Raw genomic sequence first — 17,328 nt, 5'->3', positions numbered from 1 at the left:
CTGAACCAAGTCAATCTGTGATGTTTAAAGGTGCAGTGTGTAGATTTAAGCAGAATCTAGCAGTGAGATTGTGAATTGCAACCAATGGCTCAGTCCACATCCACTGTTCACAGAAACGCATAAGAAAGCTAAAGTAGCCGCCACAGGACAAACATGTTGTATACAGACAAAATACAGCAGTGACAAAATGCACTCTGTAGAGCAGTTTGTCCGTTTAAGGCTACTGTAGAAACATGGTGGCACAAAAAGGATGACTTCCACGTAAGGGCCGCGGTGTATGTAGATAAAAACACCTAATTCTATGGTAATAAATACATAACGATTCATTATGTAGGGTCTTTATACACCACTAGTAATATAGTTATGTATATGATATTGCATTTCTGTCAAGAAATCCTTCTAAAAGTTACACACTGCACCTTTAAATAAATATGCTATTGAGCTAACATTTTTTCCACCATAAACTAATCTGCAGTCAGTTAACCAAGGATAAACTTGCATTGCTTGCATTTTTTGACTAATGGAAATGAATACAGTCTAATATAACAGAGCATTCCCACCTTAAAACCCTCTTAATGCAGGGGTTTCCAAACTGGTGGGTCACACATTGGGATAACGTGGATTAAGTCACTTGGATGTTACGGTGAAACAGTTTCATCCAATTAATTACTAGCAATGACTCTTGTTTTGACATCTTATCTTCTGGAATTGAAACTACACTTAAAGTGTATTTTATTAATATCCCATATTTTCCGAAATATTCTGATGGGCCTTAATATAGATTACACCATCTAATAGGGCTTGGGAATGAAATGCTTACGAATCCCAGCCCTACTGTACACACCACAAACACAACAATCCTTTCAACAGGGCAAAACAGCATTGCAAACGAAAATAAACAACTGGATCAATAACATTGATTATGGGATGGTAAAACAGTGACAACACACATAAATTCTAATATTTACTTACACAGGCATACAATCTAGTATCTACACCTGCACCGAACAATTCCCAAACACAAACATGAGGAAATAAGCTCTCTTACGTGTGCAGGGGGCCGATGGGGGGTCAAGCGGAGTCCTAAAGTGGTCTTCCTCACACACACACAGCACACTGCCCTCCTCTTCAGCCTTGCTGTTAGCCGGACACGAAAAACACTCTTGCTGCCGTGATGACATCTTATAGGTACCCGGAGGACAGGCTGAGGAGAGAACACACAGCAAAAAATCTATTACAGACCGAAAACACAAAACCTGTAGCTTGTGAAATGAGACTTCAAAGCAAAGGCATTGCTGACAAGACAAACAAAAAAGTTTTTATGCACGTTGTGGCTCTAATCCTTATTAGCCGACATAAAAGATCCACTCGGGAACATAATGTGGTACTTGGAGAGGAAAAAAGCCACTGCGCCTCTAGATCTTTTTATACTAATGAGAATCAAATTACACATGATTAGGGGGGATTTTGTTGCCAGTGTGAGCAGCGAGTGATAAAAGCTCATTCTTAAACAGCTGAGACTGTGAACAGATGCAGTACAAATGAATGGACCTTTGCTGAATGAATGGGAGAAATCATGATGCCCTACAGTATACAGTATATTGCAGCAGCCTTTTATTAAATAGAGCCAATCAATTTTTAAATAGCTAAAGAAAAAAAGTCCTGTTTTTGTTGAAATAATACTAAAACATAAGCTTTGCGTGGATTTAAATATCCAGCAGTGGGGTTCCCCAAAAATAAAAATCATATTAATCCTAAAGGATTTTTAGGAACACCATACTAATACTGTGTTTGACCCCCTTTCGCCTTCAGAACTGCCTTAATTCTACGTGGCATTAATTTAACAAAGTGCTGAAAGCATTCTTTAAAAATATTGGCCCATATTGATAGGATAGCAACTTGCAGTTGATGGAGATTTGTAGGATGCACATCCAGGGAATGAAGCTCCCGTTCCACCACATCCCAAAGATGCTCTTTTGGGTTGAGATCTGGTGACTGTGGGGGCCATTTTAGTACAGTGAACTCATTGTCATGTTCAGGAAACCAATTTGAAATGATTCGAGCTTTGTGACATGATGCATTATACTGCTGGAAGTAGCCATCAAAGGATGAGTCCATGGTGGTCATAAAGGGATGGACATGGTCAGAAACAATGCTCAGGTAGGCCGTGGCATTTAAACGATGCCCAATTGGCACTAAGGGGCCTAAAGTGTGCCCAAAAACATCCCCCACACCATTACACCACCACCACCAGCCTGCAAAGTGGTAACAAGGCATGATGGATCCATGTTCTCATTCTGCTTACGCCAAATTCTGAACAGAAATCGAGACTCATCAGACCAGGCAACATTTTTCCAGTCTTCAACTGTCCAATTTTGGTGAGCTTGTAGCCTCTTTTTCATTTTTGTACTGGAGATGAGTGGTACCCTGTGGGGTCTTCTGCTGTTTTAGCCCATCCATCATAAGCTTGTGTGTGTTGTGGCTTCACAAATGCTTTGCTGCATACCTCGGTTGTAACAAGTGGTTATTTCAGTCAAAGTTGCTCTTCTATCAGCTTGAATTCGCCCACAGGACTGCGCATACTGTTTTTTTTACTTTTCACACTATTCTTTGTAAACCCTAGAAATGGTTGTGCGTGAAAATCCCAGTAACTAAGCAGATTGTGAAATACTCAGACCGGCCCGTCTGGCACCAACAACCATGCCAACGCTCAAAATTGCTTAAATCACCTTTCTTTCCTATTCTGACATTCAGTTTGGAGTTCAGGAGATTGTCTTGACCAGGACCACACCCCTAAATGCATTGAAGCAACTGCCATCTGATTGGTTGATTAGATAATTGCATTAATGAAAAATTGAACAGGTGTTCCTAATAATCCTTTAAGTGAGTGTATAATTAATGATCATAAGCCCATTAAAGACCGTTAAAGTTCAATTGTACCATCACATTTAATTAGTCATATTAAGTCACCATAAATACTCTCATCCTGAATTTTCAGTGAAGTGAATTTAGTCGTGGCCTTTTGTCAGACACATTACATTTTCACTTGTTTTGCAATGCCTTAGCAAATGTGCCTTATAATCAAACACAGTTACAGCATCATTGCTTCATCATTTCCTCAGCACACAGGGTCATTTAAGCAATTCATGGAAAAACCTACACTCCATATGCACAAAGACACTTGTGTGTACACATACAGAGACCAAAGCAAAATCAGAAAGACATCAAAAAAGGAAAAACAAAAACAGTGTGGTGGCACACAAATGTAAGCATTCAGAAAGCAAACCGTCCCACATTCAAGGTCTCACAGACTGTCAGGTTAATTCCAGCAAATAGCACTGATGTTAAAAACAATGCGGTATCAAATGTGTGATCTTATGCCACTGTTTGGTTTTGCCGTCTTTACAACTTGACTTCAAACTGCTTTTCCCACTGCTGCAGAGACCAGAGAGACAAAGCAGCCAGCTAAAACCAAACCCTTTACAAAGTGTGTACATGATTATAACCCATAACTGAAACTGCTAGGCATCAAACCAGGTTTTTTCTTCTTTAATGGCACACCCTGGTGTTGAAGTACCCAGCACGTCCTACTGAAACAGAGAGCTGTTTGCGTCCACAGTGCAAGACCGCTGTTATAATGCAGAAAGAGCACAGAGTCACACCAGGGGTTAAAAAGAAAACCAAAATAAATGCCAAAAGTCTGCAAGAGGGGAAAGTTTTGTAGATATGACTTGGGAATTGGATAAAGCACAGAAATATGAAAGAACACTTTCCAAAATGTTCTTTGCTTAATATTTTTTTTATCTTGAGGTATGCGTCACAAAATTACTGGGACACAAACTCACCAATTACATTAAAAAGTGTGCCATATAGGATATCCTATCCTATGCTATATGATGAAAAGTTTTACATGGACAACCAAGTGTTCAGAGTGCACCTATTCAGCCCATTTTTACAAGATGTAATATAAGTCTCAGGTGTGTCCAAAATGTGTCTGGGAAGTTCAGCTCAAAATACTCCACAGATCATTTTTTACATCATGTCCAAAATGACCCCTATTTGGGTGGGAGCAAAACAGTGTGTGTGTGTACCTTTAAATGCAAATGAGCTACAGCTCCTCACTCCCCTAAAAGAGACAGTGAACGCTTTCGGTTAAAATAGATCCGATTCCTCTGAATACAGTCTGAGACAATAGTGTCTCACTATTATAATATATGGCGGACTGTGTAAAACTCACTGAGGGCAGAAACGCAGGACTGTTATGGTGCATTCACACCAGCCGCGGGAAAAGGCGGCAAAAGCGCGATATTCGCGTGAAAGCCGTACGTGAAATTCTAGTCATTCGTGACATTCACGTGGAAATTCGCGTCATGGGAGGGGCTTCTACGACTCCGCTGAGACTCCGCTCACTTCCTGTAATCACATCACTACTACAGCATGGTCCTGATTGGTTAACGCGGCGCAGAAATATGCCAAAGTTCAGATTTTTCAACTTGCGCGTTTCCTGCTGCAACGCTCAATTTACGTAGGACGCGCGTTCCGTGCAATTTGCACCGCGCCTTGCAAATTCGCGTCTTTGCATTGACTTAGCATGTAATCACTCGTGCTTGCCGCCTCTACCGCGTCTGGTGTGAACCCTGCATTAGTCAGGAAATGTGTGCGGGGCTTTATCAGTGTGATGTCACATTAACAAGAGAATCAAAACAGCATGTCTAATGAGACTGCTTTTGTTTATAAAATAAATAAAAGGAGTGGGTGGATTTTGTGGGTTTTTTCTTTGTAGGGTGGTTGTGTAAAATTGGATTTTCCCTTAATAGGTGCCCTTTAAATCTGGTAATTTGGCATCATCATGTCATCATCATTCTTGAGTACTATTGTGCAGCATTAATGTAACTATTGGGTACAGATTATCTGCATAACTGCAACCTAAACATATTTTAACAAGCTTAAATTCCTTACCCAAACTGGAAAAACAATACCGCCAATATGAAATTGTTTTTGCTGGTTCATGACACAGTCCTGTTTAGGTTTGAGCAATCACATTTCTTCAAGGGGTCTCTTATTAACCACCCAGCTCTTTCCAACACATATCAATAAATCATAAAATAGTAACATTGTAAACGTGAACGATGAATTGTTTCAGTGGAACTCTGACGTGAGGTATTAATGAATATTAATATGCCCAAAAAGACGTTTGCTTTTCTCTCCCCGCTTCTTCTCGACACAAATGGCCTTCATTATTTTCAGGCTATAATTCCATATTGTCTTATTTTCAAATGTCAGACTAAATTTGCAAGCATCTGTCAGGCAATCAATAATTCATGTCATCATATTGGGATCACCTCTGCGCTGCTAATTTTAGTTTATGAAAAAACGCTTACGAAATGAATAAATTCACATAAAGCAAAGACTAAAGGTCCTGCCTACTAAACAGTCCTCACTTCTGACAAATTTAACTCATGGGATGAAATAGGCCATAATAATCTCTTCTCCAGGTGACTCACATCGAAAATCGTGCCGCAAAGATTACGGTGGCGTTGACGTGTCCTGTGCATTAACCAGGGGCCCAAATGCTATTTTTTCCTAATCTTGGGTGTCACAAACAATCACCTTCAGTGGCCTGGTTCCAGCAGCAAAGTCAAAATTATTTGTGGTGCTTTCTAAGGCAAACACTGCTTTCGCCAACACTCATAGAGAGAGTTAGGGAGGGATATGAACAAACCCCAATCCTTAAAGTATTAAACGTCAGCATGCAATCTACGCTACAGGCATGTTGAGCAGGAAGGTGCATTTGTTTTTCACGACTCAAAATATTCACCCATCAAACTATAAAACAAGATAAAAACCCACAGGCTCAAATTCAAGGAAGAACCCACACCTTTATCTAGTAACCCGAATTTTATAGTGTTTTCGAAAAGGTGACTCTTTTAACCTGGGCACACATCCAAAAAAAAACACCTAGCTAGCAACCACATACAGTATTAAACCACATCACTCAGTACACCTTAGCAACCACATATCAACTCCCTGGCAATCACCCAGAACGCCCATGGCAGCGAATGCCCCTTCCAAAATTGTAAAACTTTAGTAATAGTTGACATTTGAAGTCAAAAACATCTCAACTGGACATAGAAAGCATTGCGACAGGATTTATAAGGCAACAGAGGTTGTCACGTCTGGACGGATTCCTTCTATTCATTTCCATCACATCCATCCAGATATCCCTTATCCTCTTAACACACCTCATCATTTTTCTTTACTATCCTTTCTTTCCTTTGTGTCTTTCTTTTATCCTCGTTCTGTGCCTCTCTCGCTCTCATAGTTTCTCCATCTTCATCCAAATCCCTCATCTCACACTCTCAAATTCAGCTGTGCTTATCTCACCCACCAGAACAATAGAACAACTGTGAACAAGGGTCCGAATTACAGGATATTACACTTCTCAGCCTTAATCCCAATCAGAATGGGAATTTTTCGAGCTCCGGGGAGTTGGATAGCTTGGCATTGTGCACTTTCACATCATTATTGATCAATCCTTATCAATAGTATTGCCTTCTAAAATCAAATCTGAGACAATGACTAAACCCCTTGTTCACCCAAAATACAAATGCTAAGAACGACAGACTGGCAGAATTTTGTAATACACAGTAACTTTAATTTAAATATCAGATAATGATTAAAGATAACAAAAGATACATGTACAAGAAATTCATATTCATATGTATGTAGGCTGTGCTATATTGTTAAATAAGTCACCGCTAAGGGCATTGTTAGGCACGGCGCGAAGGCAACCCCTTCAGCCTTGAGTACCTTATTGCTTTTATAAAACAGTTACCACAATACAAATATTAAACCAAAGCTACTACTCTTGCACTGTGTTCGCACTTCCTTCCCCGATGAACCGCATTAGGTCATTATGCTCCAGAGGGTTACAACCGGGATGACATCATCAAAGGCGACCGAGCAGCTAATCTTGCAGCTTTGTTTGCTTTCTGTCACATCTGATGGATGGTTTCCATTTAGCCAATTCCGGAGGAGATTTGTAAACGTCCAACTGGACCCGGGGCCCTGATGGAGAGGCACATGGCCGAGCAGATCGAAGCGGAGTCAGCTATCAACACGTGTGTGCATAGTGCACTGATCACATGAACTAATGTCACTATGGCTGTATCTTTACAGGTCACAGTCCACCTCATTCATATGAGATTTCTTATAGAAGACAATGGGGAACTTGATAATAGAGGTAAAGAGAGAACTACATGAGAAAAGGATGCACATACTGTAAGAGGAAACGTGGAAATGGAAGGAAGGAAAGTCCTCTTTGTACCAAAAGATCTTGAGAATGTGTATTGGTATTAGTAAGAAAACTTCTTCAATTTCTGGATATAGACAAACATCTCATAATGTGAAAAAAATGTGTAATCTTTATGTTATATAATAAATAATATACTGTACATATTTATAAAGTATAATGATAATAAATGTAACAGCAATTTAAAGGTTAGCCTATGTATTAAGTTGAATCATCTTAAAACATCTATTTTACATTTGGATTCGGCAATATTGTCTTACTAAAATAAAAAACAAAAATACTAATAATAGTAATAATATTAATACTAAAATAAAAGAGAAAAAGAACAAACAGATTAAAAAGGGACAGACGTAAGTACGGATGTAAGGATGGAGGTAAGGACGGACGACGAATGAACTGACATAAGAAAGGATGAAAGAAAGATGGATGTAAGGGCGGACGACAAACAAACAGATGTAAGAAGGACGGACGTACAGTAAGAATGGACACAAGAAAAAAGGATAAAAGAAAATAAGAAAAAAGACAGACGTTAGGACCGACAAAAGGACAGACAACGAACGAACTGACGTAAAAAAGGATGGATGTAAGGATTGATGCAAAAGAGAAAGCATAAAAGAAAAGAAGAAAGACAGATGTTAGGACGGACGACGAATGAACTAATGCAAGAAAAGACGGACGTAAGGACGGACGCCAGGAAGAAACAAAGGACGAAACAAAAACGGATGTAAGGACGGATGTAAGGATGGATGTAAGGACGGACGAACTGATATGAGAAAGGATGAAAGACAAACGGACTAAGACGGATGTCAAACAAACAGATGTAAGAAAGGACGGACGTACAGTAAGAATGGACACAAGAAAAAAGGATAAAACAAAATAAGAAAAAAGACAGACTTAAGGACGGACAAAAGGACAGACAACGAACGAACTGACATAAGAAAGGATGGATGTAAGGATTGACGCAAAAGAGAATGGACGAAACAAAGAACGAAATAAAAAAGGATGTAAGGATAGAGGTAAGGACGGACGACGAATGAACTGACATAAGAAAGGATGAAAGAAAGACGGACGTAAGGGCGGACGACAAACAAACAGATGTAAGAAGGACGGACGTACAGTAAGAATGGACGCAAAAAAGCATAAAAGAAAAGAAGAAAGACAGATGTTAGGACGGACGACGAATGAACTAATGCAAGAAAAGATGGACGTAAGGACGGACGCCAGGAAGAAACAAAGGACGAAATAAAAACGGATGTAAGGACGGATGTAAGGATGGATGTAAGGACGGACGAACTGATATGAGAAAGGATGAAAGACAAACGGACTAATACGGATGTCAAACAAACAGATGTAAGAAAGGACGGACGTACAGTAAGAATGGACACAAGAAAAACGGATAAAAGAAAATAATAAAAAAGACAGACGTAAGGACGGACGACGAACAAACTAACGTAGGAAAGGACGGATGTAAGGACGGACCACAAAACGAAATGATGTAAGAAAAGATGGACGTAAGGATGGACGTAAGAAAGAAAGAAAGGACGAAACAAAGGACGAAATAAAAATGGATGCAAGGTTGGACAAACTATGAATGCACTGATGTAAAATGGACGACAAATGGATGAAAGTAAGGATGGACAAAAGGACGGATGCAAGAAATAAAGAAAGGACAAAACAAAGGACGAAATAAAAACAAGAAAAGACGGACTTAAGGACGGACGCCAGGAAGAAACAAAGGACGAAATAAAAACGGATGTAAGGACGGATGTAAGGACGGATGTAAGGATGGATGTAAGGACGGACGAACTGATATGAGAAAGGATGAAAGACAAACGGATGTCAAACAAACAGATGTAAGAAAGGACACAAGAAAAAAGAATTAAAGAAAATAATAAAAAAGACAGACGTAAGGACGGACGACGAACAAACTAACGTAAGAAAGGACGGATGTAAGGACGGACCACGAAACGAAATTATGTAAAAAAAGATGGACGCAAGGACAGACGTAAGAAAGAAAGAAAGAAAGGACGAAATAAAAATGTATGTAAAAACAGACATAAAGACGGAAGAACGAAATAAAGAGTTTACATAAATAAACAAAAATAAATGATAATAAATAAATAATAAAGTTAAAATTAAATACATTTTCCTAGGATGAGAAAAAAGAGGAAAAGAAAGATGCAAATAAGTGAATAAGTGCAACGATGTGTTTGTTTGTTTTAGTGAACATGATATAGTAGTGTACATCCAAATCACCTGCTCCCTGCAGACCACAGCCCCAGTGTTGCACAGTAGGGAGATGGCGCTAATGAAATTGATTTCCTGTAGGCTTTTGGTGACATTACCCCTGTCCCCTCAAACCCCAATCTAAACATGCTCATATTCACGTCTGCCTGATCAGAGAGGGCGAGCTATCAGCTTTCCCTCATTAGGCCGGGAGAGAAGGATGAGATCGGAAACCAGAGGCGAGGGGAGAGAGAGCCCTGTCCATTTGCATTCCAAACCCATCGGGCGGGTGTCAATGGTTATGTTTGCGTCTGAATGTCAAAGCAATTTCAGGTGCACCACTCAAGAAATTGAGAGAAATTGAGAAGTCGAAAAAAGAAAAACCTCGTTTCTGAATCAGCGAAGGGTGTCCGTCTGATGAGGACGCTGGGCCTGGAGATTGAGAATGCTGCTGCCAATGAGATGCAGGCAAATTTGCGACACCTCTTAGAAATATCTGCACGCTAAAGCTAGGGTGAATTTCAGCCTCTAACAAAACAGCACATCTCATTGTTAGCTCAGGTAATGGATCTCTTTTCATTTTCTTCTTTCGCTTTCAAGGGTGTTTGGCTCAGTCTGTCGGTTCCCAATGAAAACTCTGCCTGTCTTTCAAATGAAACCCGGCGCGATGTACAAGAATTTCCTTCAGAACAAAGAAACCTGCAATTTAATTACAATACAAAAGATGAGAGGAGAATTCATTGATTGATTTCCAGTTTTTGAAGACAATAGATGTATCCGGTTGCGTTCCGTCACATTTCCATGATCAATGGTGTAGAGGTCAAAAACCATTACAGATATTTCTTCCAATTAACACGCCACGATTGCAAATGCAGACAAAAGGTCAAATTTGGCATGAAATGCAGTGACCTCAACCTAAACTGTAAAACCTCTGACCCTGATCCCTTATAGTCATTAATACAATTGGTTAAGAAAATGACAGGATGTCCCCACCTTTGGAAATCGAAGGGAGTAAAATGGTCAGGTGGACATGGATCTATATAAGACCGGATCAATTTTAAGGGTAGGTCTGTAAGGGTTTGAAAGGTCAAAGTGACCCTCAGCAGAAAAATGAGGAGCTCAGCAGAGGATGAATACTGTAAATGAAAAGGGCATAAAGTTAATGACCACAATTAACAGTCACCTTGTTAGACATTAAAGGAGCTGCTTGGGAAGACTAAAGCACATGCAGTGTCACTACTGTTGCACAGTATACTTTTAAAAGAACAGCCCCCCCCCCAAAATAATATGTAGTCATTTAAACCTGTGTGACTTTCAAACATGAAATGCAAAAGGGAACTGTAATATGTATACAGTATGTTTCACATATCTAAATGGCCAATGAAAAGTTGGGAAATCATGTCATCTGATTTTCACATATATCCATTTGGTGTCAAAGTTCTCAATTACGCTGCGTATCTCCCGCCTTGTGGAAGCATCTCGCCGGTCTCGTGAAGTTTCATCGGAACTCAGCACTGGATAGCCGAATAAACATAGCCTGGTGAGACAATGACTTTCCTTCATCGAGGTAAACGTTTCCACCCTGACGCCAGATGTACGTCTAGGAGTGACAAAATTACGGTAGGGCTGTGCAAACAAAGTATCTGTCTAGCATTACCATGTCAGTGTATTGATTCATTGTCCCTTCATAGTTTGCAAAAGACATTTAATTAATTTATAACTTATATTAAATAAACTAAGCGCATTTAATAAACTAAGACGTAGGCTATTAAATAAACTGAGCGTTTTCATCTGTCAATATGAAATGCGACTTGACCATTGTAATTAATGATTGGAAGAACGCGTATCGACCACCGCTACTGTAAAATATGCACGTATGTCCATTTGAACTCAATTTTGGTCAAATGTGGATTATATCATTACACTGGCAAGAATATGGTTACATGTAAAGATGCCGTACCAAGTATGACAACGCTACATTCAACTGCTTTTGAAATACGGTGTTTTTTTCACTTATACGTGAGTTTCATCGGGCAGCAACGATATATATATATATATAAAACTTGAATCTGATTGGCTGATGAAAGCTCTGAGGTGTGCAATTATTTTCTGGGAAACGCACAGCAAACGGAGTTCCAGCCAGCTCTCTTGACCGCATTACATTTACATATCACTTCGCATAGTTAACTGTAATAACGGACTAACAAAAACAACATGACAGACGATTTTCCGAGGCAATAACAGCTGTTCAGAGACGCACAGAGGTAGCCTCTTTCACTCAATCTCTCTCGCTCGCCCTCTATCTCTTGCTCGCTTGCTCGCCCCCTCTCTCTCTCCCTCGCTCGCTAGCTCTCTCTTTCTTTTGTTCTCTCTCTGTATATATGTCGCTCTCGTTCTTTTTCTAATAACTTCATTAATTGGTATATTAGAATGCTATCAACAACTCAAGCCTCTTTTGCCAGCTTTAAAATGACGTTTTGAAGCAAAAGAGCTGTTGGATGAGACGCGGAAGAAATAGTCCTACTCACAATAGCGATTTAAGATTTAAATTTATTCCTTACATATACAACCATAAAATATAAAGCCACGAAAGTAGTTAATGCAACATTTCTGTTTTACCATAATTGGCATTTCTTCAAAGTAGCAGCATTCAAAAATGTTACATAAAGTTATCACTGGGTTTTATATCAATGTGAGGTTAACTGACCTATGACATTTTGGGGTAAACTACTTTTTTAAGACAAAAAATAAATTTTTGGTGTCCCTCGAGTACATATGTAAAGTTTAAGCTCAAAATATCATATAAATAATTTAATATAGCATGCTTAAATTGACACTTTGTAGGTGTGAGCAAAAATGTGTTCTTTTTTACATTTAGCACTTAAACCATATAATTGGAAAAAGTCAGATTTTCATGATATGTCCCCTTTAATAATAACCTATGACTTAGACTATATGTAGATATTAACAGATGTGTTACTATGAATTGGGAAAATTCTTCCCTCCAGCGTAGAAAAACCAGCCTACTTGCAAAAAGAGCCAATCAACAATAAATAATTATAGGGGGCGGGACTTGTATGTACTAAATGTTGTAAGGTATTTGAAACCTTTATGCATTCACAGTAGCAGGAAAAGTATGTGTTTTAGCATGTAAAAGTAAAGTAAATAGCATGAGCTTAAGAAACCAATTAACTGTATTATTTCATTTAATATGTTGTTTTATTGTGACCTACAGTAAGCAAACGACCGTAAAGATCCTTCACTGACAAAGCTGCCCTGTGGCACTGCAAATATGGCTGCCAAGTCTTTTCTTGAAGGGACTTTGCGTACTCACACATTAGTGACAGCTACACAAATAGAACAAATAGTGTAAGGTTCACCCACACACAATGCGTGACCCTCCACAGCACCTAGGCAACAATTAACTGCATTTGTCAGTCTGGCGTTTGCATAAAACTGAGACAGAAACACAATCAAGGCCACAATTAAGCTGTGAAGGTAAAAGGCTCATGACCTTGTTGTGTAATTATCAGCTTCTTCTTTCATTAGTCTTTGGTTTAATTAAGATGAAGGATGCTGTCGGGAAAAGTTGAAAGGGAAGTCGAGATATTGCTAAAAATGGCGAAAATAAAAATTAGGGCCCGGGGTGCAGTCGTGGCAGAGGACAGGGTTGAGACAGAACATGCAGACACTCTGAGGAAAAGATTAAGATTAGAGAAAAAAGGAGGAACAGTTGCTTACAGTGAACCAGGAAATGATAGAGGAATATCAGAATAACAATTATTAAAATGATCCACGTTCTCCCAAGTCTCTTCCAAAGCAATTCCCCAGCTAAACCAGCTTCTGCAACACTGGGTTATTGGTAACCGACTTCTCTGGATTGTCTTAAGGGTTCTTCATTTCTTTGTCAAATGCATTATTTATTTCCCTTAAAGGCTTCACTTTTGCTCCAATGCATCATGACTGAATGTAGCCTTGCATCACTCACAACACTGAAAAAGCATAGGGAATTTGTTCAGATTGTACATTACGTAACTGCCATGTTCAGAGACTATGCAGGATTATACCATCATCTGTTGTAAATCCTCATATGACATTGAAAAGCTCAGTGTGGTTCATGGGTCTACGTGACGCGTGTACACGTGAAATCTCAGCAATACATGTAATTGGGATCATACTCATCTGTATAAAGTGAATTATGGAGCAAATGCTATTGGAATTGCATTGTAGATTGAGAGTTAAAGAAAGCACATTACTGCAGTACCTCTACTACACCCCTGAATGCCCTTTAACTCAAGTCCCAGAAGGACAACCGCGTACAGTAAGATCCTTGAAACTTAAAAGCATCTGCTGAATGGAAAAAACAACTAACCATAAAAACACAAAGAATAAAATAAAGAAATAAAATTTTTTAGCATCTTGCAGTTGATGGAGATTTGTGGGATGCACATCCAGGGCATGAAGCTCTCATTCCACCACATCCCAAAAACGCTCTATTGGGTTAAGATCTGGTAACTGTGGGGGCCATTTTAGTACAGTGAACTCATTGTCATGTTCAAGAAACCAATTTGAAATGATTGTGAGATGGTGTATTATCCTGCTGGAAGTAGCCATTAGAGGACGGATACATGGTGGTCATAAAGGGATGGACATGGTCAGAAACAATGCTCAGGTAGGTCGTGGCATTCAAATGATGCACAATTGGCACAAAGGGGCCTAAAGTGTGCCAAGAAAACATCCTCCACACCATTACACCATTGTATTAATGAGAAATTGAACAGGTGTTCCTCATAATCCTTTAGGTCAGTATATATAGAGTATATATATGTAATAATATTATTTCGCCAGACAAAAACATGGTTGGGTCATTCCACCGAATCAGTGCCATTTCTGTCCCCAGGTTATTTATTATATGTATAAAAATGCAAGAAAACGAACTCTAAAATACATTTTATTATTAAGCAAAGTGTCCAAATTTAAACTAAATATTTTAAACATACACAGGACACTGAAAAATAGCATTTTTTCCTATCCCATCTTTGCTTTAAATATTTTTTACCATTGAAAAGTCATAATATTTTAGATAAATGCACATTTTAGTTACCCCAACACGTTCCCCCTCTGAAAATTTAGGAATATCCCGCAAGTCACATTTTCTAGAGGAAGTGACATCATCTGGATCTTCCGAAGGTCATGTGAAGACCAAAAGTCACATTTCTCATTTTCTTGTATATTTTATGATATTGACGCTATGACTGTGAATATCAATCTTAATGTTCAGTCATATTATTTCTTTGATGTTATCGGATTATTTTAAAATAAAACATTTTGGTAAATCACTAGAATTTGCTAAGTGTCTTTATGCTATTAGCACATATTTACTGCAGCTATATTTAATGTATTTGCTAAAATCTCAGTCCTGTTACGTTCAGTCCTGTTATTAAAACGCCTCCATCCTCCATTAAGAAACCATGTTAAAAAATAAACTAGGAGACTGACCAATACTCATTTTGAAAAGTAAAACATGTGTGTTATTAGATTTAGTGTTAAAAAAAGAAAAATTTCAACGAGTAACAACATGCAAATGGCACCGATTCGATCGAATGACCCGGCTGCTTTCAAGCTTAACATGACCAAATACTCTGAAATGGAAATAAACAGCTTTTGAACTTTGCTAAAGTGCTTAAGTTCATCAAACCAAGAGTGGGTCACAAAACTAAAGGCCTTGAGTTTACAGTTGAACTATTTTCTTTTCCACTTATTTGTTAAGGACTCAACTATAGAAAGGCAAGAATACTGATTGCTCAAACAGTGCATAAAACTTGGACAGAATGTACTTTCGCCTCTTGCGTGCCAGCTCAGAGGTGTTGGGTGTTCACACACAGCAGATGGGTTTGGAGTTTGAGTGGGTGTATCTATTGATTTCTTCTAGCCTGCGGTCCTGCGAGTGTCTCCCTTCCTCCTGCCTCACTCAATCAGTCTCATCCGAGACTCGCTCCAGTCTAAGGTCTCCATCGCTCTTGGCAAACAATGGGGGTATAACTTGCCAGACTAAGCCAAGCAGCCGCCAAAACTTCCTCCAGGGATAATGGAGTTTTCAAGAAATATTGTGTAGGATGTTTGGCACCTCAGAAGATTCACTATGGACGTTTCTAAAGATTGCCAGTTTGGCATATGCTTGTATATTCTTGTATCTCGCTCTATGTTTGGCATTTTCTCACCTTTATATGAAAGACTACAGAGCGTATGTGTGACAGCTACAGTATGCGGATGTAACTCTTCTGTAGATGCATCGTGTACCAAGACCGACGGAAGATTAAAAGTTGTGATTTTCTGGGCCGATATGGCTAGGAACAATACTCTCATTCTGGTGTAAGAATCAAGGACTTTGCTGCCGTAACATGGCTGCAGCAGGCGTAGTGATATTACGCACTGCCCGAAAATAGTCCCCTTGGTTACTTTCAATAGCAACTTTAAATTCGTCGGTCTTAGTACATGATGTAACTACAGAAGAGTCAAGTTTTAAATACTCTTTGGTTATGTTTTAGCGCGATGCTAATGGTCTAATCAAATTCAATGAATTATGCTAAGCTATGCTAAAAGTGGTACCGCCAGACCCGGAGATCAGCTGAATGGATTCAAAAATGAGAAAAATCGAGACTATAGATTATCTAAAGGAAAAAATGACGGCTTTTGCTTGCTGGGACTTAAACGTAATGTAAAAAATAGCTCCATAATCATACAAATTCATTTAAAAACTACAAATTTGCATAAAAGTTGAACTGTCCATTTAAGTCAGAATAGGAGATGCAAAGAAAGTATACCATTTGCCCATCACCTCTTGCATTGTTTCTTTTCTCTCTTCCACTTCTCACATTTGCCAAAAGTAAATGAGTATAAGCCAGCGAGTGCGAAATGGCTGGGCTTCATCAGAGCTGTGAGATCTGGTCCTGTGCCCAGTGAATCTGCACACTTCCTTAAAATCAATAGTTTGTTTTAAATGGAGAAATCCTGGAGCGTGGCACAAAGACAAAAGGCAAACAGTGGCGCGTTCTCAGGCGTTTGCTCTGCTGCTGGAAAGCCACTGCCTGCGGCAACCCGCAGACCAGTGAATCCGCCAGTGCATCCGTGTTCGAGGCTGCCGGTTATTAGAGGACGTCCCACTGCGGTCAGAAACTCAAAGTCAAACTTTAAACACCCATAGAGCAGATGTTGTTAGCAATGTCAGGAATGAGTTTTCGAGGGGCACCTAGAGAGGAATGCTTGGTTGCATTGAAGTATACAGTAAGTTGGTTTACAAAAACAATATTCAACAATATTCAGTGTGTATGAATTTTATGGGTAGTATTTTTTTAACCGCAAAAAAGTATTTGGACCCATACTGTAATATAGCTGAATGTGACAGCATTAGGGACAAATATAAGACTGCAAAACAATATCTATGGGGAATAATATATTTTTTAAATATAAAAAGTTCTCTGTGAATTAATTTGCTTTGAAAAAATGTGTTTATGGTATATATTTTATTATATGAAACCCTGGAAAACAAAACCAATCATAAGTAGCACGGATATATTTGCAGCAATAGCCAAAAATACATTTTATGGGTCAAAATTTATGTTTTGTGTCAAAATTTATGTTTTGTGTCAAAATTATGAAGATATTAAGTAAAAATCATGTTCCATGATTTTGTCAATGTTCTACCGTAAATATATCTAAAATGTATTTATCATTACTAATATGTGTTGCTAAGGATTTAATTTGGACAATTTTAACTCTTTCCCTGCCAT

The 17,328-nt window shown here is 38.9% G+C and overlaps 1 protein-coding gene across 2 annotated transcripts in view; it reads right to left on the bottom strand.

Annotated features, from left to right (window-relative positions):
* LOC129455266 (ephrin type-A receptor 7) overlaps nucleotides 1–17,328 on the bottom strand; it is a 164,491-nt gene that overhangs the window by 54,306 nt on the left and 92,857 nt on the right. For both annotated transcript variants that reach the window (XM_055219944.2, XM_055219945.2), the window contains exon 4: nucleotides 1,049–1,204. In XM_055219944.2, coding sequence (XP_055075919.2) covers nucleotides 1,049–1,204 — 156 coding nt within the window. The remainder of the gene's footprint in view (nucleotides 1–1,048; nucleotides 1,205–17,328) is intronic.

The sequence above is a fragment of the Misgurnus anguillicaudatus genome, chromosome 20, assembly GCF_027580225.2.
Source record: "Misgurnus anguillicaudatus chromosome 20, ASM2758022v2, whole genome shotgun sequence".
Classification (NCBI taxonomy): Eukaryota; Metazoa; Chordata; class Actinopteri; order Cypriniformes; family Cobitidae; genus Misgurnus; species Misgurnus anguillicaudatus.
The sequence above is the reverse complement of the archived record's forward strand: the minus strand, read 5'-3'. Positions and strand labels throughout refer to the sequence as shown.